General features: G+C 37.0%; 1 protein-coding gene across 1 annotated transcript; it reads right to left on the bottom strand.

Moving 5' to 3' along the window:
- Positions 1-2,748: 2,748 nt before the first annotated feature.
- LOC131948824 (uncharacterized) lies at positions 2,749-25,216 on the bottom strand. The gene is made up of 7 exons (XM_059310520.1): positions 24,984-25,216; positions 24,358-24,504; positions 23,000-23,058; positions 22,363-22,455; positions 20,840-21,018; positions 18,492-18,646; positions 2,749-2,890 (listed from the first exon to the last, which is right to left on the bottom strand). The coding sequence occupies exons 1-7, from the start codon at positions 25,214-25,216 to the stop codon at positions 2,749-2,751; spliced, it is 1,008 nt and encodes a 335-aa protein (XP_059166503.1).
- Positions 25,217-26,282: the final 1,066 nt, after the last annotated feature.

Below are 26,282 nucleotides of genomic sequence, written 5' to 3'. Positions count from 1 at the left end.
CGCACTTTAGATTATAATTATCAACCCCCCCCCCCTCCCCCTCCAAGAAAACTACCCGTGTGTCTGTCAATTTTCATCTATCACATTCCTCACCCCCCCCCCCTTCAATTAAGAAACTCTTGTGTGTCGACCCCCCCCCCCCTGCCTAGCACAAGACTGTTTCTCTCACCTTTAAAGTTGCGCAACTCCTCATCAATGTGACCATCGCAGTCGTTATCTATCATGTCGCCTTGGACAGATGGACTAAACAAACACTGCTGTGATGTAAAAAAAAAATTTCTGATAGATTCATGCTAACATATTTTCTTAACAATCACACTAACTGGGAAGGCGTAGCAAAGCGGGGAGGGGGGGGGGGGGGGGGGAGGGGAGAGGGGAAGAGGCAGTACCCGCCGAAGAGACGTTTGAAGGAAACTGGTTCCTATGAAATTAATATTAAAACACGTTATATAAATATAAACCAGCGACTATAGCTAGAGTACCTTGTGATATATAGCCGCAGCCATAAACCCCGCTGGCTGCATGACCTTTGAACTGACCCCCGAGGTCGAGGTGTAACATCCGAACGGATAACCTTGACCCGTGTAGGCCTCGTGGAGTGACCCATTGACCTCCAGACTGGTGACCACCCAATGTGGGGCGCCAACCACAGACATCCACGTGTCAAGTCTATTGCTGAAAAAGTCAAGTCTATGTTTCAAAAAGTCAAGTCTATGGCTGAAAAAGTCAAGTCTATGGCTGAAAAAGTCAAATCTATGGCTGAAAAAGTCAAGTCTATGTTTCAAAAAGTCAAGTCTATGGCTGAAAAAGTCAAGTCTATGGCTGAAAAAGTCAAGTCTATGTTTCAAAAAGTCAAGTCTATGGCTGAAAAAGTCAAGTCTATGACTGAAAACGTCAAGTCTATGACTGAAAAAGTCAAGTCTATGGCTGAAAAAGTCAAGTCTATGGCTGAAAAAGTCAAGTCTATGTCTGAAAAAGTCAAGTCTACGTCTGAAAAAGTCAAGGCTATGTCTGAAAAAGTCAAGTCTATGGCTGAAAAAGTCAAGTCTATGTCTGAAAAAGTCAAGTCTACGTCTGAAAAAGTCAAGGCTATGTCTGAAAAAGTAAAGTCTACGTCTAAAAAAAGTCGAAGTCTACGTCTAAAAAAAGTCGAAGTCTATGACTGAAAAAGTCGTCTATGTCTGAAAAAGTCAAGTCTATGACTGAAAAAGTAAATTCTATGTCTGAAAAAGTCAAGTCTATGTCTTATAAAGTCAAGTCTACGTCTGAAAAAGTCAAGTCTATGGCTGAAAAAGTCAAATCTATGGCTGAAAAAGTCAAGTCTATGTTTCAAAAAGTCAAGTCTATGGCTGAAAAAGTCAAGTCTATGGCTGAAAAAGTCAAGTCTATGTTTCAAAAAGTCAAGTCTATGGCTGAAAAAGTCAAGTCTATGGCTGAAAAAGTCAAATCTATGGCTGAAAAAGTCAAGTCTATGTTTGAAAAAGTCAAGTCTATGGCTGAAAAAGTCAAGTCTATGACTGAAAACGTCAAGTCTATGACTGAAAAAGTCAAGTCTATGGCTGAAAAAGTCAAGTCTATGGCTGAAAAAGTCAAGTCTATGTCTGAAAAAGTCAAGTCTACGTCTGAAAAAGTCAAGGCTATGTCTGAAAAAGTCAAGTCTATGGCTGAAAAAGTCAAGTCTATGTCTGAAAAAGTCAAGTCTACGTCTGAAAAAGTCAAGGCTATGTCTGAAAAAGTAAAGTCTACGTCTAAAAAAAGTCGAAGTCTACGTCTAAAAAAAGTCGAAGTCTATGACTGAAAAGGTCGTCTATGTCTGAAAAAGTCAAGTCTATGACTGAAAAAGTAAATTCTATGTCTGAAAAAGTCAAGTCTATGTCTTATAAAGTCAAGTCTACGTCTGAAAAAGTCAAGTCTATGACTGAAAAAGTCAAGTCTATGACTGAAAAAGTCAAGTCTATGGCTGAAAAAGTCAAGTCTATGGCTGAAAAAGTCAAGTCTATGTCTGAAAAAGTCAAGTCTACGTCTGAAAAAGTCAAGGCTATGTCTGAAAAAGTCAAGTCTATGGCTGAAAAAGTCAAGTCTATGTCTGAAAAAGTCAAGTCTACGTCTGAAAAAGTCAAGTCTATGTCTGAAAAAGTAAAGTCTACGTCTAAAAAAAGTCGAAGTCTACGTCTAAAAAAAGTCGGTCTATGACTGAAAAAGTCGTCTATGTCTGAAAAAGTCAAGTCTATGACTGAAAAAGTAAATTCTATGTCTGAAAAAGTCAAGTCTATGTCTTATAAAGTCAAGTCTACGTCTGAAAAAGTCAAGGCTATGTCTGAAAAAGTAAAGTCTACGTCTAAAAAAAGTCGAAGTTTACGTCTAAAAAAAGTCGAAGTCTATGACTGAAAAAGTCGTCTATGACTGAAAAGGTCGTATATGTCTGAAAAAGTCAAGTCTATGACTGAAAAAGTCAAGTCTATATCTGAAAAAGTCAAGTCTACGTCTAAAAAAAGTCGAAGTCTATGACTGAAAAAGTCAAGTCTATATCTGAAAAAGTCAAGTCTACGTCTAAAAAAAGTCGAAGTCTATGACTGAAAAAGTCAAGTCTATATCTGAAAAAGTCAAGTCTACGTCTAAAAAAAGTCGAAGTCTATGACTGAAAAAGTCAAGTCTATGTCTGAAAAAGTCAAGATGTTTTTGTTAAATGTTAGAATCGATACTAGGAGCAGGTGTTGATATGGCACAATGTAATGTTGTATTCTATCATTATGACGTCAACGTACCCACCGTCCACTCTACCCACCCTGAGGTCACGTGCACGTGGTCCAGGACTAGGGTTGCCGCGACCTCCCTTTCGACAACAAACGTGACGTGGCATCTCACCTGTACGCTGCAGTTGGTCAACGGCCTGTTGGGATAGAAAATCAATGACGTCATTAAGGCAGCGGCCTCTAGACATATAGTAACAGCATCTACCGTTAAGAAACTATACGTCTTCGCGAAGAGTGGATGGGGAGGGGGGGGGGGTAGAATATGCGGGATAAAATCGTCTTGCTTTTTTACTTTCTCTATATACGAAGTATAGAGAAAGTCTTGTAATCGTGCAAAAAAAAAAAATCGAGATTTTTACAAATCTCGACGTTTTACACCTCACTGATACGGAAAAACATAATTTTGCAATCTTGTCCGTATGTCTGTGTGTCTGTCTGTGTGTCTGTCTGTGTGTCTGTCTGTCTGCCCGTGTGTAAACACGATAACTTGAGTACCGTTACAGCTAGGTTGATGAAATTTCATATATAAGTATTTTATCAAAATCGTAGATCCGTATCAACTTTTGAGCGATTTCCGATAACCGTAAGTGGTACTTTTCCTACTTTGAATTTTTCAAAAGCCTATAACTTGAGTACTATTTCAGATAGATAAATGAAATTTCACATGTAAGTAAAAGATCTAATTCTCTGCCTTCTGTTTAATTTTGAGTAATTTCCGTTGACTGGAAGTAGTACTTTACGCTACTTCCGATTTCTCAAAAAACTAATGTAAATTTTAAAGGTACTAATAATATTGCGCACTATTATGCGCTTTTTTATTTGGCGTTCACTTGGTGTGCAATTAATTTGTCTACGAGATTTTATTCTATTTTTAAAACTTTAAGTATTTAAAATGGATTAAAAATCATGTCTATAGCCCGAGTTCCCATCCCCTGTTATTTTATATAAGAATATTCGAGAAAGTTTAGGGGAGATCACTCCCGGTTTATTTTCTAACGGGATGAAAAGACTCTTTAATGCAGTGGCGTAGCCAGGAATTGGTCAAAAATGTTTCCATACGTATATAATCCTATATACATATATATATATATACTAGCTGCATCCCGTGCTCCGCTACGGTAAATCTTTTCTAAATGTACCAACTGGGGAACAGAACAAAACTAAACACAACAAAAACGAACGAAAAAAAAACACAAAAGAAAAAACAAACACAACACTCATAACATAAAATCCCCCCTCAAACTTTCGATTTCCACCCCCCCCCCCCCCGCACATTTTTTTCAACCCACTTTGGCGCCCCCTTAGGTCGGCAACCGGGGACATATGTTCCCCCCCCCCCCTCACTACGCCTCTCCTATAAAAACCCCAGCAGTATTTAAAATATCCGTGTTTTACCTACCATATTATATCACTTTATCAATTCACGCATTTTTTTCCCAGTACTTTAAATTTTAAAAATTTACAATAGAGTTTCATAACTAAAACCATTTCGCACCAAATGAACGTGATGACGCGTCTATAATAGTGCTTAATAGTTGATTAAAAATTATAAGTAGTAAACATTACATTCAGTGAATAAAATAAATAAAAAATAGCCTTTTATCAATCAATGCTAATTATAATATTCCAACAATAATGTACTCTTACACGTCTGCATAATTTGCATTCACATTTTGCTAATTATATTATTCCAACAATTATTCCTTCTTGCAGATTCTGCATTCACATTTTTAGCGTGAGTTCTATTTATTTTTAAAATACCTCCTTTGGCAAAATTACTAAACAGTTTAATTAGATTTTTCTAACCTACAGTTATTATGTTATGAAAATGTATCCACTTTTTCTAGGAATATAAAGTAAAATGATATTTGACATTAATCTTTTTAATCTATATTAGCAAAGTGCGAATATTTAATATGTTTATAACGTTATGCAAAAAATTAAACACAGTGGCATTTATAAAATAGCTCTATGCCGCTATATAAACAAACCCTACTCTAATACTTATAATAAGACACTGCGGTGCACTGAAAAGCACAGCATGGTGCGAATGTTTACTTTTATGGTTCCAAAATCTATAGCGATGACGGAAGGAAGGAAGGAAGGAAGGAAGGAAGGAAGGAAGGACTGACACACTACTTGCCCGCTTATATTATAGATATATATATACTAGCTGCATCCCGTGCTCCGCCACGGTAAATCTTTTTTAAATGTACCAACTTGGGAACAGAACAAAACTAAACACAACACAAACGAACGCAAAAAAAAACAACGAAAAAACAAACACAACACTCATAACATAAACACAATTTAAATGCAATCATAAAGGCATATTGCTCACAGTCTAGCCCGTAGCGCCAAATCGCGCCCTTTCCGGTGATTTGCATCCAACTCAAACTTTCGATGTGCACCCCTTTGTGGTGTTTAATTTAAGAATGTTTTTATTTTCATCCTGTGTAACATCGTGCTAATGGATGATACTGTGGTTTTTATATTGATTCTATCTATGGGTTTTAATAGGAAAGTGTTTATTTTGTACGAATGTCATGGAGCCCTATTTATTTTGTACTATGGTTTGGTTGCTAACGTTTTTAATTATGGTTTTAAAAATGAATTCTAGAAACAAGTTAAAATAGTTAGCTTGATTTTCCAGTACGTTATTGTTAGATGTCGTTTACTCACTCATATTAATTAAAATTCATATTTTATTTTTATTTATTTTATTTATTTTATTTATTTTATTTATTTTATTTATTTTATTTATTTTATTTATTTTATTTATTTTATTTATTTTATTTATTTTATTTATTTTATTTATTTTATTTATTTTATTTATTTTATTTATTTTATTTATTTTATTTATTTTATTTATTTTATTTATTTTATTTATTTTATTTATTTTATTTATTTTATTTATTTTATTTATTTTATTTATTTTATTTATTTTATTTATTTTATTTATTTTATTTATTTGATTTATTTGATTTATTTGATTTATTTGATTTATTTGATTTATTTGATTTATTTGATTTATTTGATTTATTTGATTTATTTGATTTATTTTATTTATTTTATTTATTTTATTTATTTAATTTATTTTATTTATTTTATTTATTTTATTTATTTTATTTATTTTATTTATTTTATTTATTTTATTTATTTTATTTATTTTATTTATTTTATTTATTTTATTTATTTTATTTATTTTATTTATTTTATTTATTTTATTTATTTTATTTATTTTATTTATTTTATTTATTTTATTTATTTTATTTATTTTATTTATTTTATTTATTTTATTTATTTTATTTATTTTATTTATTTTATTTATTTTATTTTTTTTTAATTTTTTTTTTAAATACTTTTTTTTGCAATTTAAAGCAATTACATCAACATCAAATTCTTTAAATAATATCGAACATCAAATGAAAACGAAAGGTTTTGCAAATTTACATAATGAATATTTACATGATGTCATGTATATGATTATACAAAATTGAAATGGATAACAGTAAAAAAAATTCATAAAAAAAAAAACGTTTTAATAACAAGCTTTTATGTAATAATGCACTAAAAAGTAGAAAATAAATTATACACTACTATTTAAATAACTATAAAGAAAAGCGTGTGTCTCTTCCTAAATATTAGTAATATCCAATAGATACTAAAGTGACCCACGCTTTTCTTTAGTGATTTAAATAATAGTGTCTAATATTTAGGAAGAGACCCACGCTTTTCTTCATAGTTATTTAAATAGTAGTGTATAATTTATTTTCTACTTTTGAGTGTCTTATTACATAAAAGTTTGTTATTAAAGAGTTTTTTATGAATTTTTTTTCAGTACTTTACATGCTTTATTTACAATAGTTACATGACTAAAAACCATTGTCAAGTTTATAGCTAAAGTTTCAGTAAAGTATTATGGGATGGCGTAGTCTAGTGGTAAAGAACTAGACTGCTGACTCGACTAAAAACCATCGCGCGCCTATTGAACGTGATGACGCCCTTTTGTCGTAGAGCCCCCCCCCCTTGCTCCACGCCCAACATGGTCGTGATGACGCGTGTGGATAGAATTGCCTACTAATTCGGTCCAAATTTTAATTAATTCATAAAAAAATTAATTAGGCGACCAATTAAGTCAAATTGAATGACACGATGCATTGTCTTCATGTCTAAACCCACGTACCAACTACGAACCGTATCTGTCAGTTAGAAGTGCCTGCAATTTCACACGGGCGTTTGATCTAGACATACTGACGACTGACGATAGACAGAGGAAGTGAGTTAAATAAAAAGGGGTGAAGGTCAAATGAAAGTATCTGGAGTCCGGGTGGGGAGTGGAAAGGAAATTGTTCAAAGAGGGTCAATGGGACAGTGAAGCATTTTCTATGTAGTGAAACAAATTATGTTGACCAGTTGAAAGAGTGTTTATTTATATACTGGTCGCGTTGAGTTTTCAAAAGGTTGCTGTGTGAATGATGAGAGGAAAGAAGCAAGAATTAGAACTTTAAATAAATAAATGAAAAGATATTCGAAATTGATGTTGGGGTGGGTGGTGGGGTCGTTGGAACAGTTAAAAGGGATGTGGGGTTATCATGCCTGAGGGTGGTGTGGGCAGAGGGGGAGGGGGTAGATCTGTCTGACCAGAGTTTCTTCCAGGCATCTCTTCGGGGGGGCAAAGCCCCCCCCCCCGAAAAATTTTTACCGCCCCCCCGAACGAAATGAAATTTATATAATTTATATAGAAAATATATACTTTTAACAGTGTCCGCCCCCCCGAAGAAAGTTTACCGCCCCCCCGAAGATTTCAAGTGCCCCCCCGGAGAAAAAAGTCTGGAAGAAACACTGTGTCTGACCAGGCGTGGAGAGGGTGTCTGTGTGTTTTTAAGGCAAGCCAAGCGTCAAATTCTGTGCTGTGTTATTTAACTGCTGAGTTGTTACTATTTATAGTGTGTGTGTGTGGGTGGGGGGGGGGGTGACGAACAGATTGCTGTGTGAGCGATTTAGCGGGAGAGTGAAAGTTCGGTATGTTCAAGTCCGTGTTTATGTTTATTTGGATGTTTTGTCCCGACAGGTTAGGTGTAGCTATCCCGGGGTGTGGGGATACAGTGGAGTTTTAAAGGTAAAAAATTGGTTAAAAGTGTTCTAATAAAAGAGTTCAAATAAGGCCGTACATGTTACTAAAGTTAACAAAACAATTGTAAGTATTAATTTAGGGATAATAAAATGAATACAAAATGAGGAGGGGTTATTGGGGTCATTTTGTACGTTTTGGACCAAAGTACCGTACATATATGATAATAGTAAAATAGTGTCAAATAATGACTTTACAATGTTTGTTATTAAGATGTGTAAATAAAACAATACACACATAAGCAACAATAGGAAACTGAATGACAAATGATAAATGATGCGAAACAAGGTGGGGACATGGGGGTTGTGGGGGTGGGAGTCAAATTAATGTTGTTAGAAATGTATTTGGATAATACACCATCTTCAGTATTTAACATAGTATTTCAACACTGGGGTGTGGTCAAGGGGACGAAGGGGATGCAGTTAAGGGGGCAATATGATATTGGTATCATGAGGTTTAGGCGCGTGGAGGGTGTGATGAAAGGGAATGTGTCGGTTTAAGATTAGGCGGGCCAGGTGGTAATGCCTAACTTTTTTTTTTTCTTTTTTTTTTTAAACTTTTATTTGCAATTTAAAACAAGTACATCAGCATCAAATTCTTTACATAATTTCGAACATCAAATGTAAACAAAAGGTTTTGCAAATGTACATATTAAATATTTACATGATTTCATGTATGTGAATATACAAAATTGAAAGAGATAACAGTAAAAGGTCAAATGAAAGTGTCAGGAGTCCAGGTGGGGAGTGGAAAGGATAGTGTTCATAGAGGGGGGGGGGGGGGGGGGGGGGGTTGGGGAGAGTCAATGGGGCAGTGAAGCATTTTCTATGTAGAGAAACAAATTATGTTGACCAGTTGAAAGGTCGCGTTGAGTTTTCAAGGGATCACATTTTTAAATTTTTTTTTTAAATCAATTGTTTTAAACATTTAAATCAGTAATAATAATTTGTTTGATAGTTTTACACAGCATCAAAGATATGAACATCAATTGCATATATAATAATCAAAGAGAGAAAATAAAATGGCAAAAGACTAGACTAAAATAAGGTGTGCTAACTCGGTTTCTCTTCACTGCTCAGTTTACTGTGCTCCGTCCTTAGCTGCCTTAGCTGTGGAGTCAAAAGTTCACATTGTATCCACCCATGGACAGAAATAGAAACGACCGTGGGAGAAGTGTCTCTGTAATACTCATACTGATCTATCACGCTACCTTGAAATATCCGCCTGTCCGGTTGAGTGTGGGGGGGGGGGGGGAAATGTGTGTTTGTGGGGGGGTGGGGGGGTGAGGTGTGTATCTCTTTCTACCATTCAGGTTGTGCACTCTTAAAAACCTGGAAACAGAAGACTGTTCTAATGTTAATTTACTTAATGGCTGATTGAGTGATGTTTGGCTTGAGACTGTCTCAATTAAAATTAATACTTTATTGATTGCTTTCCTGTACATTTTTTCCCCGGTTAAGTGAGAGTTCCCAGTCTATGTCTTAGCTTTGTTTGAAATATTTCTTTTAACTAGATGTCCGTGTATTTTGTGAAAAAATATCTGGATTTGTTCCTAATTTGCCATACAGTCGATCTATAAATAGCCGTTGCTACTAGTCTGTTTTCGTCTTCTGTTCTTTGTCTAGTCGTGTTAATTAAATTAAGTGTGATTGCTTTATTTGTTGTGGTTGTTTGATTGGTGGTATTTAATATTTTCGCAAGTGTTTGCTTTGCTTTCTGTACTGATATACAATCTAAATAAATGTGTTTCTCAGTTTCTTGTATATTTTGTTTACACGTTTGACATGTTATTTTAACATTTTGATTTGACTTTGTATTTCGTGAAACTGGAGTTGTATTAAAAATCAGTCTGTATGCTACTTCCCTTTCTTTTGGTGTAATGCGTTTATTATGTAGGTTTCTAAATGTATCTTTAATGTCTATTATATTGTGTTCCCTAGCCCAACTAATTCTCGTGTATAAGGGTGTCGCTTGTTGTTTGATTAGGATGTCGTATTTTTTTTTTGTGTCTTCCCCAATAATGCTTTTGTTTCCTTGGAATATTGCTAGCGTTTCTTTATAAAAGCTGCCTATGTCATTTCCCCCATAGTGTGGTGTTATGATGTTTAGTTTTAAAATACTCTTTATGTTTAACCCTATGTAGTATTGTGCTAATGGATGATAATGTGGTTCTATCCTTATTCTATCCAGATGTTTCAATCGGAAGGTGTTTATTTTAGTATGAATGTCGTGTAGCCCTATACCTCCATTTAATTTGTTTTGTATTAAGGTTTTGTGGCTAATGTTTCTAATCGTGTTTTTGAAAATGAACTCTCTAATGTGCTTGTTTGTTTGTTTTATAAATGAGTTGGGTATTGTAGAGTTCGTCGCTACGAAAATTATTTTTGGAATGATATATCTGTTTACTAATGCAGCTCTGGCAAAAATGGTTGTATTGCAGTATTGGTATTTCTCCAGATTGTGATTTATCTCATTTTTCAGTGTGGTCCAAGTTTCTTGGTCGTTTTTTGTGGGATCGCTGGTATAGGTTATTCCATAAATTCTGAGTTTATCAGTTATTGTTATGTCTATGTGATAGTTATCTTTACCTTTCCATTTACCTATACCCATTACTTTTGATTTTTCTGCGTTTATTTTTCCCCCGCTTCCTTTCCCAAAGTTGTTGAATTTTTCTATTACAGTCTGTATTGCTTTTTCTGTTTGTACTAAGAAAGTAGTGTCGTCTGCGTATGCACGTATTTTCTTGCCTACCGTGTTTGGAATGTACAGTCCTTTAATCGAGTTGTCTTGTCTAATGTTTTCTAGTAGAGGTTCTAAGCTAAGGATGTATAGTAGGGGAGATAAAGGACAACCTTGTCTAACTGATTTCTGTATGTGAAAAGCGCTTGTAACACTGTTGTTTATTAATAAATGACAATGTGCATTGTTATATATTATTTTTATCCATGTTTTAAAATAGTGTACTAGGTTGTAAGCATCTATTGTTTTTATTAACCATGTATGATCTACTCTATCGAAAGCTTTCTGTTGGTCGATGCTAAGAATTGCTAGTTGTGTGTCTTTCTGCGTGCTATAATGTATGATGTCTCTGATTAAGTGCGTGTGGTTGTGTATGTTTCTACCTGGTAAGCTATACTGTTGATCGGAGTGTATTAATTTAGATATGTAAGGTTCGAGTTTCTTAACTAAAGTTTTTGTCAATATTTTATAATCACTGTTCAGTTAAGATATAGGTCTATAATTTATAATTTTTGTCCTGTCCGTATCATTTTTGGGAATGAGTGTTATATATGCCCTGTTAAAATCTGTAGCACAATCCTCTCTTTCATGTATGTCCTGAAATGTAGCGTGTAAAAGGGGTATTAAGTCATTTTTGAAGGTTTTATAAAATGTCACTGGTTAGTCCGTCTGGTCCTGGAGCTTTATTTAGTTTTAGTCCGTCTATAGTCTTAGATATTTCCTCTTTAGTAATTGGCGCGTTGATTTTGGTACAGTCATCGTTGTCTAGCCTTTTTGTGTAATTAAGATAATGTTCTTGTATTTCATAGTCTGTATCTTCCTTATTGAAGAGGTTTTGATAATATAAAGTAAACTGACGTTTTATACTTTCCAGGTCATTTGTTATAGTCCCGTCGTCATCTGTTATGCTACATATCTGTTTACTGTTGCAGTGTATTTTTTCCAAAATTGTGTTGTAATGGGAGGGGTCTTCGTTGCCTATCATGTCTATTCTACTACGTATTAGCGCTCCCTTGTGTCTATGTGTTTGTATTTTGTTTAATTATGATTCTACTTTTTCAATTTTGTCCTGCGATGCATTATGACTGATTAACGTATCTAGTTGTCTGTCTAGTAGTTCTTCCATAATTTTCCTATCTATGTTTATTTGCCTTGCTATTTTGATAGAGTATTCCCGTACCATATATTTAAAATCTTCCCAGTGCTCTAGTGCATGTGTGTTTGATGCTCTCTGTGTGAATTCTGATGCTAGCTTCTTTATTTCTGTGATGTATTCGCTATTTTCTAGAAGAGTGTTGTTGAGTTTCCAATATGTATTCTTTGTTCTGTGAGTGGGGTTAATTTGTAGTTGAGCAATAACTATTTTGTGGTCTGTAAATGTAAGTGTCTGAGCGAGGTGTTTTACTTTGTTTACCGTTATACTTTCATGAGCATATATTCTGTCTAGCCTAGCTGCGCTATGATGTGTTCTGCTGTAGTGCGTTGTTTCAGTGAAATTTAGTGTATTCTTGTAGGTGTCTTTTAAGCTTGTCGTTTTTATTATATTGTTTAATGTATTAATTTGTTCTTTATCGTGTTTTAGCCTTTTCGTTTTCCTGTCATCTTGTCCTATTAGGTCTGTATTATCAATGACCATATTAAAGTCACCTGCTAAAAGTATCGTCTTGTTTTTGTATTCGGTATTTATAAGTTCATTAAGCGTGTGGTAGAAATGTTTTTGTTCTTGTCTATGTGTTGGGGCGTATATATTGATGATTGTTATTTCTGTTTTGTCAATATCCTGCCCTGTTTATCCGTATATGTACTTTTAATTTTGTGTTTGTCTGATGCACAAAGTATACTGGTTCCTCTGCAGTTGAAACCTGTACTGTGCAGTGAGTTTTTTTATGCCGATGTATGCATCTAGTTTATTTGCTTCTTCTGTAGTTCCAATGTTAGTTTCCTGTAAAAGTAGGATGTCAATATTGTGTTTATTTATTATGTTGTTTATATAATGTGTTTTGTCCCTAGCCCCCCTGATGTTCAATGTTGCCAGAGCTAGCATGAATTGTTTGGGGTTTTCTTTCGAACATCTGTTTCTGGAGGGCTGGATGGTGGTGGTCTTTTAACGCCAAACTTTCCAGCCGCTGGTTTGCTATCCCGTTGGGCCCTGGTCACGACCCTTTGAGGTGGCTTTACTGTGGGTAATTGATTTTTACTTGAACTGATTGCTTGACTATATGACAGTTGACCTGATACCTTTGTTGCTGACATACTTTGTGAGCTTTTAATTTCCTTTAGCGGTTTCGTTATGTTTTCTGAACTAGAGTTATCTTGAAGAATATTAGTTATTGTTTCGTCGACAGCCTCCAAATTTTCGTGATTCCCATCTTTTTGAGACCCGGTTACTATGGAATTCCTGGTTGCTATTGTCTCCATGGCTTCGGCCTCTATGGTGGTTTCTGTTACGCTTTCGTTAACTTGCTCTGATGCTGCAGTAGTATGATGTTTCAGTTTGGCCATCTACTTCAAAGGCATCTTCTACCTCTCTAAGCCTTGCTTCTCTAAGCATTTCATTTTGTCTTTCTCCGTCAACATCATAACTGTCCCAATGCTTTAAGAAATTTCTATTGTTACTTAGATGCTCCCTAACTTCTTCTTTATTATTTGCATCCCAAGGCTCAATTGCCCTGTACTGTCCATCTACTAGCTGGACGCCGTCAAGAGCGCGAGTCCTCAAATGCTAAGACATTTTAGGCAGGTGTCTGTCTGTGTTGCAGTGGCAACATTGCACCCTCCTCCCATTGAGGATTATAAGGACTCTGCTCTCCTTGTTGGCCTCATTTGTAAGTATAATATAGTGTGGCACACTCTCCACATCTTCTTTCTCCAGAGAGATAGTGAATTGGACCACATTTGATTGTTCTATTCTCTTAAATGTTGGTGTTGAGTCCTGACTGCCTATAGATTTCAGAATCGCCATTATATCATCGTCGCTTGTCTTGGAAGGCAGCCATTTCAGCATGCCCCTTTGCCCAGATTTATCGGCGTGGGTTATTGATATTCTCTGCATCTGGATGTTACCCCAGGTGGCAAATCTCTGTGAAATTCTTTTAGGTGCATTTTCTCATATAATTCCTTTGATCTAATGGTGACATACCATTTACGCAGTGTCCCATAGTTATACAGTCCTTCAAATTCAGCTGGTGATAGGCTACATAACATACATAGCTCTCTTTTTAGTTCGTCAGGAGTGAGGGTAGCTAAAGAAAAACCCTCTTCTATGAAAATCTCTAGAGTTTTGGCGCATGTCCTGCCATGCCAAACTTAGGCAGGAATAGCCGTTTGATGTATTTTTCCGACATAGTTGTGCGTGAGGCCCACCCGGGGCCAGGCAACACACACAAGAAATAAAAAAAGAAAAAAAAGTACTTACAATGTATATAATGTGGAAAAAAAAACAACACACACACACAAGGTTCCAAATAGAAATACACACAAGTTTAAATAAGTAGCTAAAAATTCGTGAGATAATATTAAGTTAAAGTAAAATTGTTAAACACAGTCACTGCATCAACAAATCCTTCTCATGATTCACCAACTACACACCATCACAAATCTTGCTGAATTAAAAACTCCACTTAAGTTGTAACGTCGCTCAGTTGATTTTATAATGAATGTATAATATAAACAAATTTAGACTCAGCAGCAACCAGTTTACAGAATAACTTGTTTTAGCACCTCAATGTAACTGGACCGTCAACCGTAATATTTCTATCTTAATTATGTTTTAGCAACACAAACCTTCCAAATACAAACTTTTTTTTTTTTTTTTTTCCCAAATACAAACAAATGGCAATCGGGTCAAATTTTTCCGATTTGAGGAATATCTATACATTGCAATAACTGATTAATAAATGCAAATGGTTAATAAATGCTAACTGGGTTCTTATTTAACCATAAATCCAATTATAATTCTAGCCTCCATCTATATACTACTAAAAGTCAAGTTTGTTTACATGTTTGAATATTTATTTTTTTGTTTTTTTGTTTGTTTGTTTGTTTGCCTGATCAAGTATCCTGATATGTTCGGCTCTATCTGGAGAGCTGTAAAATAGTATGTAGGTAGAGAATAATTTTTTAATGCAGACAGACTGTTAATCACAAATTTATTTAAAGAAGTTAATTAATTTATTGATTTATTCATTGTTAAATTAACCGTATTTTTTAAAAAATGTTAATACTTTGAATAAACTTTGTGGGGATAGTGACGTCCCTTGATAGTGACGTCAGAGTTTTTTGTTGACTCTTTAGTACAATAAAATGGCGGCGTCTATCGAAGAAAATTGTGTTCCCATTCCAAAGTTTAACGCGTTCTAAATCTAATTTTCTGTCGGTCATAACTTTAACAATACGTCCGTTTGCTGTATTTATTACGTTCCAACACTTATATCAATTTTCAACTGTCTTTTTTCATTTAGTTTTACAATAAATTTCTCTAGATCTAAAGATCAGCTGTCGAAGGAAATTTATGAATCTAGCCTAGATCTAGATCACTAAACTCAATGTAAATTCTAAATCTAGACTTAATGTAAATTCTACATCTAGAATCTATTTCAGGCCTTAATACATCTAGAATCTATTTCAGGCCTTAATTATTTTATATAAATCTTTGTTTGGCTAATTTAAGATAAAATTTAATTTGAAAGTTACTACTTCTAGACTAGACGCTCGAAATCAAGTTGCATCAAAGTATAGTATAAAAATTCATTTGTGACGTCAGGAGTAAATAGCTAAGTTTGTAGCGTAGTCCGCTCTCATGCGAGTGGTACAGGTTCTAGACCAATATGTCAATGATATTTTTTTTCAATTTTTTTTTTTTTTAGATGTTAATGATAAAAAATGATTTTTTTTTTTCAATTTTTTTTTTTTTTAGATGTTAATGATAAAGTTGCCTATCTGAACTTGGCAGGATACAGGGCAGGTGAAGTAGAGTTCATCTGTTTCTTTGTCCTAACCATATGAAAGGATAGTGTGGTCAGAGACATGCTCGGCTGGAATCGTTTTTTAAACGATAAAAACATGTTGTCTGAGACTTGGCGGGACACTGGGCAGGTGAAGTAGAGTTGAGTAGGTCACATGTGACGTCAGTATATGAAGGGATAGTCCGAAATCGGTGTTTTCGGTGTTTTTAAAAGATAAGAAACATATTTTTGAATGTGGGCTCTGTTTTTGTGACGATAAGTGACACTGCAGTAGCGTAGCGAGGAGGGGGGGGGGGCGGGTGGGGAGGCGGGGGGGGGGGGGGGGGGGGGGGAAGGGGAGGCGGGGGGGGGGGGAAAGGGGAGGCGGGGGGGGGAGGGGAGGCGGGGGGGAGTGAAGGGGGGGGCGGGGGGACGTATGTTGGGGCGCCAAAATGGTTTGGAAAAATAAATTGAAAGGTTGAGGGGGGTTCAAATCGAAAGTTTGAGTGGGGGGGGGGGGGGGGGGGGGGGGGAGGGGGTGCACATCAAAAGTTTGAGGGGGGGGGGGGTTGAAAATCGAAATCTTGGGGGGGGGGGGGGGTTAAAATCGAAAAGTTTGTCCCCGGGCGCCGGGAAGGCTCGCTATGCCTCTGAGTGACAGACGTGATGTTTTTTGATGGATGACCCCCGAAACCCACAGTTATCCAAGGGATGACGGGTATTCTAGTATACTACTAAAAGTCAAGTTTGTTTACATGTTTGAATATTTATTTGTTTTTTTGTTTGCCTGATTGACTATTGTGATATGTTCGACTCTACCGGGACAGCTGTAAAATAGTATGTAGGTAGAGAATAATTTTTTAATGCAGACAGACTGTTAATCACAAATTTATTTAAAGACGTTAATTAATTTATTGATTTATTCATTGTTAAATTAACCGTATTTTTTTAAAAATGTTAATACTTTGAATAAACTTTGTGGGGATAGTGACGTCCCTTGATAGTGACGTCAGAGTTTTTTGTTGACTCTTTAGTACAATAAAATGGCGGCGTCTATCGAAGAAAATTGTGTTCCCATTCCAAAGTTTAACGCGTTCTAAATCTAATTTTCTGTCGGTCATAACTTTAACAATACGTCCGTTTGCTGTATTTATTACGTTCCAACACTTATATCAATTTTCAACTGTCTTTTTTCATTTAGTTTTACAATAAATTTCTCTAGATCTAAAGATCAGCTGTCGAAGGAAATTTATGAATCTAGCCTAGATCTAGATCTAGGTCACTAAACTCAATGTAAATTCTAAATCTAGACTTAATGTAAATTCTACATCTAGAATCTATTTCAGGCCTTAATACATCTAGAATCTATTTCAGGCCTTAATTATTTTATATAAATCTTTGTTTGGCTAATTTAAGATAAAATTTAATTTGAAAGTTACTACTTCTAGACTAGACGCTCGAAATCAAGTTGCATCAAAGTATAGTATAAAAATTCATTTGTGACGTCACGAGTAAATAGCTAAGTTTGTAGCGTAGTCCGCTCTCATGCGAGTGGTACAGGTTCTAGACCAATATGTCAATGATATTTTTTTTCAATTTTTTTTTTTTTAGATGTTAATGATAAAAAATGATATTTTTTTTCAATTTTTTTTTTTTTAGATGTTAATGATAAAGTTGCCTATCTGAACTTGGCAGGATACAGGGCAGGTGAAGTAGAGTTCATCTGTTTCTTTGTCCTAACCATATGAAAGGATAGTGTGGTCAGAGACATGCTCGGCTGGAATCGTTTTTTAAACGATAAAAACATGTTGTCTGAGACTTGGCGGGACACTGGGCAGGTGAAGTAGAGTTGAGTAGGTCACATGTGACGTCAGTATATGAAGGGATAGTCCGAAATCGGTGTTTTCGGTGTTTTTAAAAGATAAGAAACATATTTTTGAATGTGGGCTCTGTTTTTGTGACGATAAGTGACACTGCAGTAGCGTAGCGAGGAGGGGGGGGGGCGGGTGGGGAGGCGGGGGGGGGGGGGGGGGGGGGAAGGGGAGGCGGGGGGGGGAGGGGAGGCGGGGGGGGGGGGGGGGAGGGGAGGCGGGGGGAGGTGAAGGGGGGGGCGGGGGGACGTATGTTGGGGCGCCAAAATGGTTTGGAAAAATAAATTGAAAGGTTGAGGGGGGTTCAAATCGAAAGTTTGAGTGGGGGGGGGGGGGGGGGGGAGGGGGTGCACATCAAAAGTTTGAGGGGGGGGGGGGGGTTTGAAAATCGAAATCTTGGGGGGGGGGGGGTTAAAATCGAAAAGTTTGTCCCCGGGCGCCGGGAAGGCTCGCTATGCCTCTGAGTGACAGACGTGATGTTTTTTGATGGATGACCCCCGAAACCCACAGTTATCCAAGGGATGACGGGTATTCTAGTATATTATAAAATCAACAATACTTGTGAAAAAAAATTATTTTAAAATAAATTATTACTATAAATACAATTATTATTTAATTAAAATTGAATTACAATGCATCTATAACGGTTTTAGAGAACATAATTTTAAGTTACCTCCCTTAATTTAAAAAAAATTCAGAAAAAAAAACACAAATTAACAGTCAACGTTCAGCAGTAGTGCATACACTTTTTAAAACTGTTTTAACCAGTTGCACTAATGGCAAAGTTCATGGTTCAGTGAACTCGGCTTGTAAAGGTATTTGTGTAGCCAGCACTTTAACCAGTTGCCTTTACTATCCCTAACGAGAGTAAGGTAGTTTTTAGCGCTGGGTGGACTCAGGGACATCGTTGGGAATAGAACTCAAATCTATCGAGTTAGCAGAATATATATATATATATATATATATATATATATATATATATATATATATATATATATATATATATATATATATATATATATATATATATATATATATATAGTGGTCTTACCTCCACAGATACGTGTTGTAAAACAAGGACGTGGGGAGGATTAAAGTCGGCGTTCCCATGGCGACGGATGACCCTTGACATCTGACCTGCAGTGCCACGGTCACGAGGACTGGCTTGGTGCTGGAGAGTAGGCGTGGCCTGGAGGTCAAGTTGACCTGCATCAGAGAAATATACTATTCATTAAAGGAACATATTAGTCATATGGGGGGGGGGGGGCTTTTATAAACTAATTTTTTTTACCGCTATTTTCTCCCCTCCCTCTAGTTACACGTTGTCAAAACTTTCTAGCCCGACCCCCTTAAAATGACGTCACACCAAGCATACCACCCACCTCCATTCGAAATTGTTACGTTTGTTTTTCTAACCAGTGATTTGTTTCTTAAAATAATCCATGAGTTCGGTCAACATTTAGATTGTGGATCAATATTTATAAAAAAACTAGCCGTCCCGGCCAGGCCCTGCTCTGGCTTCTGTGAAAAACCTTTCTGTTAAAGACCATTACCTGTGTGTTTAGTAATCATCATAAACCTGGCATTGCCCACCCAAACCACAACCAACCAAAACAACAAAACGCAAACATAACGCTAACACAATTACAAATACAAACGAAAACAAAAACCTAACAACAAACCCAACCACAACCACAAACACCAATGCAAACACAAAGAAAAAACAAACAAAAAAGCAAACGAAAACAAAAACCTAACAACAAACCCAACCACAAACACCAATACCAACAAAAAAAAAAAACAACGAAAAAGCAAACGAAAACAAACCAAATCCAAACGCAAAACCAACCAAAAACACAAATACAAACCCAAACAAAAAAAACAAACAAAAACGAAAAAAGAAAGAACAAAAACGAACCAAATCAAAACGCAACCACTAACGCAAACCGACCTAAACACAAAGAAAACACTAACGCGAACATAAACGCCCGGGGCGGAATCACCTGTTTTAGCTTAATGAACGACTATAGTACCCCAACTTATTCATAGTCTTTTGCACTCACTTAAACGAACGCGCCTGTTTCAATTTAATGAACAATTTTAATACTCCAAGCTTATCCGTAAAATACCAACAACATTTGCACTTGATCAATCCCCGCTAATTATGTAATTATTTTTTTTTCCCAACACTAAAACAAAGTAATAAAAAGTAAATTAATGCAAAGTAAATGCAATGGTTTTATAAAGGGAAGTAATTGTGTTTTCCTAATTTATCAAAGGGAAGTAAATGCTATAGGGCTAAATAAAGACATAATTAGAATTTTTGTAAAAGATGATATTTTTTTAAAATTTGTGTTTAATGAACACGCCGACAATTATTACTATAATTTGAAAAATGAAAATTATTTCCCAACACTTTCAATAGTAATTTTTTAACTCATAAATTTAGAGAAATGCGCACGATAATATTATAACACTTTAATCCATCGAAGACCATCGACAAACATATGCATTACATACAGAACTGAGCTTTATATATTAGATATATTTTAAAAAAAAACAACAACCCGAAATAGCGGTTTATACTCAGTTCCTAACATTACTTTAAAAATACAGCAGTGTGTGGCAACACATTTTGAACACACCTCCTCCCCTTTGTCGCACGAACAAGACCGACACCCCCACATCCCACCTAGGAGTGTGATGTTTATGACCTGACCAACCCCCTACTTCATCTACTTACATCTACCTGCATCTACCTGTATCTACCTTCATCAACCTGTATCTACCTTCATCTGTCTGAATCTACCTGAATCTACCTGTATCTAATCGTATCTACATTAATCTACCTGCATCTACCTGCATCTACCTGCATCTACCTGCATCTACCTGTATCTACCTGTATCTACCTTCATCAACCTGCATCTACCTGCATCTACCTTAATCTACCCGAATCTACCGGAATCTACCTGCATCTACCTGCATCTACCTGCATCTACCTTAATCTACCCGAATCTACCTGCATCTACCCAAATCTACCTGCATCTACCTGCATCTACCTGCATCTACCTGCATCTAACTGCATCTACCTGTATCTACCTTAATCTACCTTAATCTACCCGAATCTACCTTAATCTACCCAAATCTACCTGCATCTACCTGCATCTACCTGCATCTACCTTAATCTACCCGAATCTACCTTAATCTACCTTAATCTACCCGAATCTACCTTAATCTACCCAAATCTACCTGCATCTACCTGCATCTACCTGCATCTACCTAAATCTACCCGAATCTACCTTAATCTACCTTAATCTACCGGAATCTACCTTAATCTACCTTAATCTACCCGAATCTACCTTAATCTACCCAAATCTACCCGAATCTACCTGCATCTACCTGAAGCATATCCCCCGTGTTAGTTATCCAGGTGCTGACGTCATTCGAATCCTCCAGCCACAGTCCTATCAGCGTCAAGTTCTCTGACGTCACTACCGTCACCAGGGTCGTGTCCATCTGATCGAGGTCAGTGACCAGGACAAAGTTCCAGCCGTAGGTGGCGGCGGGCAGCAGCATCTCTGTGGTCAAGTGAAGACCAGTGGCACATTACATGAGGGTCACTTTACTGGAGGGTCTTTTACACAAATGTCAATTAAGTAGAGGTCTTATACACAAAGGTCACTTTAATGGAGGTCTTATACACAAAGGTCACTTTAATGGAGGTCTTATACACAAAGGTCATTTTAATAAAGGTCTTATACACAAAGGTCACTTTAATGGAGGTCTTATACACAAAGGTCATTTTAATAAAGGTCTTATACACAAAGGTCACATTACTGAAGGTCTGATACACAAAGGTCACATTACTGAAGGTCTTATACACAAAGGTCACATTACTGAAGGTCTTGTACACAAAGGTCACATTACTGGGGGTCTTATACAGAAAGGTCACATTACTGAAAGTATTGCACAAAAAGGATACCTGGTAGTTGTTGTTGTGACTCTGTTCGTGATTGTCGTTGTCGTGAATGTGGTTGTGATAGTTTTTGTTATGGCTGTGGTAGTGATTGTTGTTGTTGTTGTTGTTTTTGTGGATGTGACTGTTGCGTGGTTGGGTTTGTGGTGGTTGTCGTGTTTGTTATTGTTGTGTTTGTGGTTGTGGTCGGAAATGTTGTTGTCGTAAATGCTGTTGTTGTGGCTGTGGTCTTACACTGACTGTAACCATGTACCCTGTGTTGTGGTCTTACACTGACTGTAACCATGTACCCTGTGTTGTGGTCTTACACTGACTGTAACCATGTACCCTGTGCTGTGGTCTTACACTGACTGTAACCATGTACCCTGTGTTGTGGTCTTACACTGACTGTAACCATGTACCCTGTGTTGTGGTCTTACACTGACTGTAACCATGTACCCTGTGTTGTGGTTTTACACTGACTGTAACCATGTACCCTGTGTTGTGGTCTTACACAGACTGTAACCATGTACCCTGTGTTGTGGTCTTACACTGACTGTAACCATGTACCCTGTGCTGTGGTCTTACACTGACTGTAACCATGTACCCTGTGTTGTGGTCTTACACTGACTGTAACCATGTACCCTGTGTTGTGGTCTTACACTGACTGTAACCATGTACCCTGTGCTGTGGTCTTACACTGACTGTAACCATGTACCCTGTGTTGTGGCCTTACACTGACTGTAACCATGTACCCTGTGGTCTTACACTGACTGTAACCATGTACCCTGTGTTGTGGTCTTACACTGACTGTAACCATGTACCCTGTGTTGTGGTCTTACTCAGACTGTAACCATGTACCCTGTGTTGTGGTCTTACACTGACTGTAACCATGTACCCTGTGTTGTGGTCTTACACTGACTGTAACCATGTACCCTGTGGTCTTACACTGACTGTAACCATGTACCCTGTGTTGTGAAAACGATCCCGGCATCCCCCTCGCACGTGACACACCTGCCTGACGTCACACCAACCGGCATGGTCGAGGTGATGATGGTACCTGCAGGAAGTCAGAGCGTCAAATCATCAAGTCAAAAAATTATCAATTCAACAAATTATCAAGTCAACTAATCATCAAGTCAACTTATCATCAAGTCAACTTATCATCAAGTCAACATATCAAGTCAATATATCAAGTCAATATATCAACAAGTCAATATATCATCAAGTCAATATATCATCAAGTCAATATATCATCAAACTGCTAAATCGTCAAATCATTAAATCAAGTCATTAAATGAACACATCTTTAAATTATTTAATTAAAACAAATAAAGTATCGCCTGGCAAGTATCTAAGAAATAATAGATGTTCACATGTATTGTATGTAAGATCTGTTCACATCCGTGTAACTATGTTGTTGTGCCATTATATCAATGTATTTGTCGTCATGCGCCGTTACAGTACACCTATGTATTTAATAAGTGGTACCATTACACCGATGTATTTGTAGTGCCATTACACCCATGTCATTGATGTGCACTTCAATTACACCTATGTAATTAAGATGTAAGTCTGTAATGCAGGGACCAAGTCTCACTCACCGGTGACGTCACCAGCATATGTGTTGTTCCAGCAATCGAACAAAGGCAGCACCTGCCACCTGTCAGCAGGTAGAAAGTACAGGTGAGACCAGACCAGCATGCAGGTGGGGGGGGGGAATCCTAGAGGGTACTACGGTGGGGGTTTTCTTATGTACGATGGAAAGAATTTTATAGGTGTTGGGGAGGGGGCGAAGGGTGTAAAAAAATTGGGGTTGTGACTATGTAAGGTGTGAATATTTTATAGGTGTTGGGGAGGGGAAGAGTGTAACATTTTAGGTTGTCTTATGAACTATGGGTTTATTTTATAAGGTTGGGTGGGGTGGATGAAGGTGAAGGATGAATAATGGATAATGGAGTTTGTCTTTTTGTACGGTAAGAAGTACTTTATATGTGTGGGCAGTGGCGTAGGCAGGGGGGGGAGTTAGGGGGGTCATAACCCCCTTAGACATCTCGATATATATATATATATATATATATATATATAAAGTATGAGGGGGGGTGTAAATCGAAAGTTTGGGGGGTGTGGGGGTGCAAATCAAAAGTTTGAGGGGGGTCCAAATCAAAAGTTTGAGGGGGGGGGGGGTGCAAATCGAAAGTTTATCCCCAGGTAAAAATTTGAACCCCCCCCCCCCCCATGAGACGATTCTGGCTACGCTACTGTGTGTGGGTGGGGGGGGGGTGGAGATAATAATAATGTGGTTTCTCTTATGTACAGTGGGATGTATTCTATAGGTGTGTGTGGCTGTGTAATAAGTGGGAGATACATGAGGTAACATGGTAATTTTCTCTGCGCTCGTTAAGTGATGTTGTATTGATTTATCTGCAATCCAACAAATGGTGATACCTGTTTTATACTAATTTTAATCACCAACCTAAGGGGTTAGTTTGGAAAAGGGGCGGTTGTGGAATAGTTTAGAGGCGATCAGATAAAAAAAAACATAAAGTGTATATAGAAATTATGTTCATTACCTATCGATTTATTATGATTTCAATTATGAATATTATTTATATAAAAATTATAGAATTTGCCAATTGAATGAACCTTCTTGAAGGTGTAACAGGCCTTCGAATTTGCTATATATCCCACTTGTGATTGTTTTTTTTTTTTTCATTAACTGTGCCGTCGTAAATAAACCGGGTGACATCTACCTGTCTAGCCTTTAATTAGACTAACGTCATGTACCTGCCTTTAATTAGAGTGACGTCATGTACCTGCCTAGCCGTTAATTAGACGTCATATTCCTGCCATTAATTACACTGACGTCATGTACCTGCCTTTAATTAGAGTGACGTCATGTACCTGCCTTTAATTAGAGTGACGTCATGTACCTGCCTTTAATTAGAGTGACGTCATGTACCTGCCTAGCCTTATATGTAGAGTGTCCCCGTTCCTGTACGTCTTGGCCAGGTACTTTAACGCAAAGAGCGCGGGTTCGGAACTCCTCAGCACCACCTGGATCCCCGTGCTGTCGTCTGCCGTCACCAGGTGTACGGCCGGCCTTGACCTTACAACGGTAACACAAACACACACACACAACACTATTAATTAAGCAGATGACGTTAAGGTGGCTTTAAGTTTACAGTTTTAACGAGTTAACCCCCTACTTATATCACTGATTTTTAGTATTTCTTTCTAAATTCTTTTGTCCGGGGGGGGGGGGGGGGGGGCACTTGAAACATTCGTGAGTGGGTGGGGCGGAATAAATTTTCCGGGGGAAGGAGGAGGACAAGGGTAAAAGTAGATATATTTTCTATATAAATTCGGGGGTTGAGGGTAGGTGGGGGTGATAGACGTGCTTTGGGGGGGGGGGGGGGGGAAGGGGGGGTCGACAAGTCCATGTTTTCTTTTACCTGACAACACAATTGATGATTGTAGCTAATCCCTTCATATGCCGAGATTACAGAAACAGATGAACTCTATTTCTGACCTCCAGGTTTTTAAAGAGTGACACACACACATGATTTGTTTACACGTCGAACTCACTGAAGCGTGACCAGGAAGTACCGCACCCCCCAGGCTGAGACCGGCACCGCCAGGTAGGAGTCTGCGACTCTGACGTCACCACCACCGCCGTCTCTGGCACCGCCGGCGTTGGGCGGACTGACGTCACCGGTGTCGTATCCGCTGGCGTTGGATCTCGTGACGTCGGGGCTTGTGACGTTGGTTCTAGTAACGTCAGCGGCCATGATGTCAGCTCTGGTGACGTCAGCGGCCATGACGTCAGCTAGACGTATGACGACACTGACGCTGAAGGTGCCGTTGATGCCCTTCAGGGTGTAGGCTTTGGCCCGGCTTTCGCTAGGGATATGGCAACATACGTATCAACATAAATATAAACATAATGTCAACATACAGATCACCATACATATAAACATAACATTAACGTAAGTATCAAAATAAATGTAAACATAATATCGACATACGTATCAACATAAATATAAACATAATGTGAACATACGTATCAACATAAATATAAACATAATGTGAACATACGTACCAACATACATGCCAACAAAGATACCAAAATATGTATAAACATTGTATTAATGTACATATCTCTCTCTTTCTCTCTCTCTCTCTGTATATATATATATATATATATATATATATATATATATATATATATATATATATATATATATATATATATATATATATATATATATATATATATATATATATATATATATATATATAAGTGGAGGTCTAGATTTTTACAAAATGTACAACGGATGAAGGTGTATGTGTGAAAATGGAGGGGAGGTCAGACAAAAAATGCGACGTCCATTAGGCACCATCACTATATAAATACAATGTTCCAGATTTTGATTAAATATTAATAACCAGCCTCCGTAGTAAACCTTTCATACGTTTACAATTAAAATGTCGTGTTTTTACCATAAAAGATTGAGTTACGTTTATAAATGACGTCATTGTTTAATGTAATGGGATTATTTGGGAACTTGCACGTGAAAGATACTGGACAAAAAAAAAACGCGTCTAAGAGAAGATGAGTACATTACACGTGCATCTTACTGGAACTGCGGCACCTTGTAGACGTAGCCAGCGTCTCTGGTGACCAGTATGACGTCAGGTGGCGCTGAGTTAGACCGCCATGACGTCACAATCACCTGGGATGAAATTGTGCGGTAGAGAACATGATAAGTTTGGGATAAGTTAACTTTCTGATTTATTAATTTATTTGCAAACCTGCATCAGTAGTAGATTCGTTGTAATATTTTCATAACAATAAAAAGGCAAAAAAAGGAACCAAAAATGTAA

The sequence above is a fragment of the Physella acuta genome, unplaced genomic scaffold, assembly GCF_028476545.2.
Source record: "Physella acuta isolate Inbredline_101_S28 unplaced genomic scaffold, ASM2847654v3 ptg000661l, whole genome shotgun sequence".
Taxonomy (NCBI): Eukaryota; Metazoa; Mollusca; class Gastropoda; family Physidae; genus Physella; species Physella acuta.
This window is presented reverse-complemented; position numbering and strand designations above follow the sequence as displayed.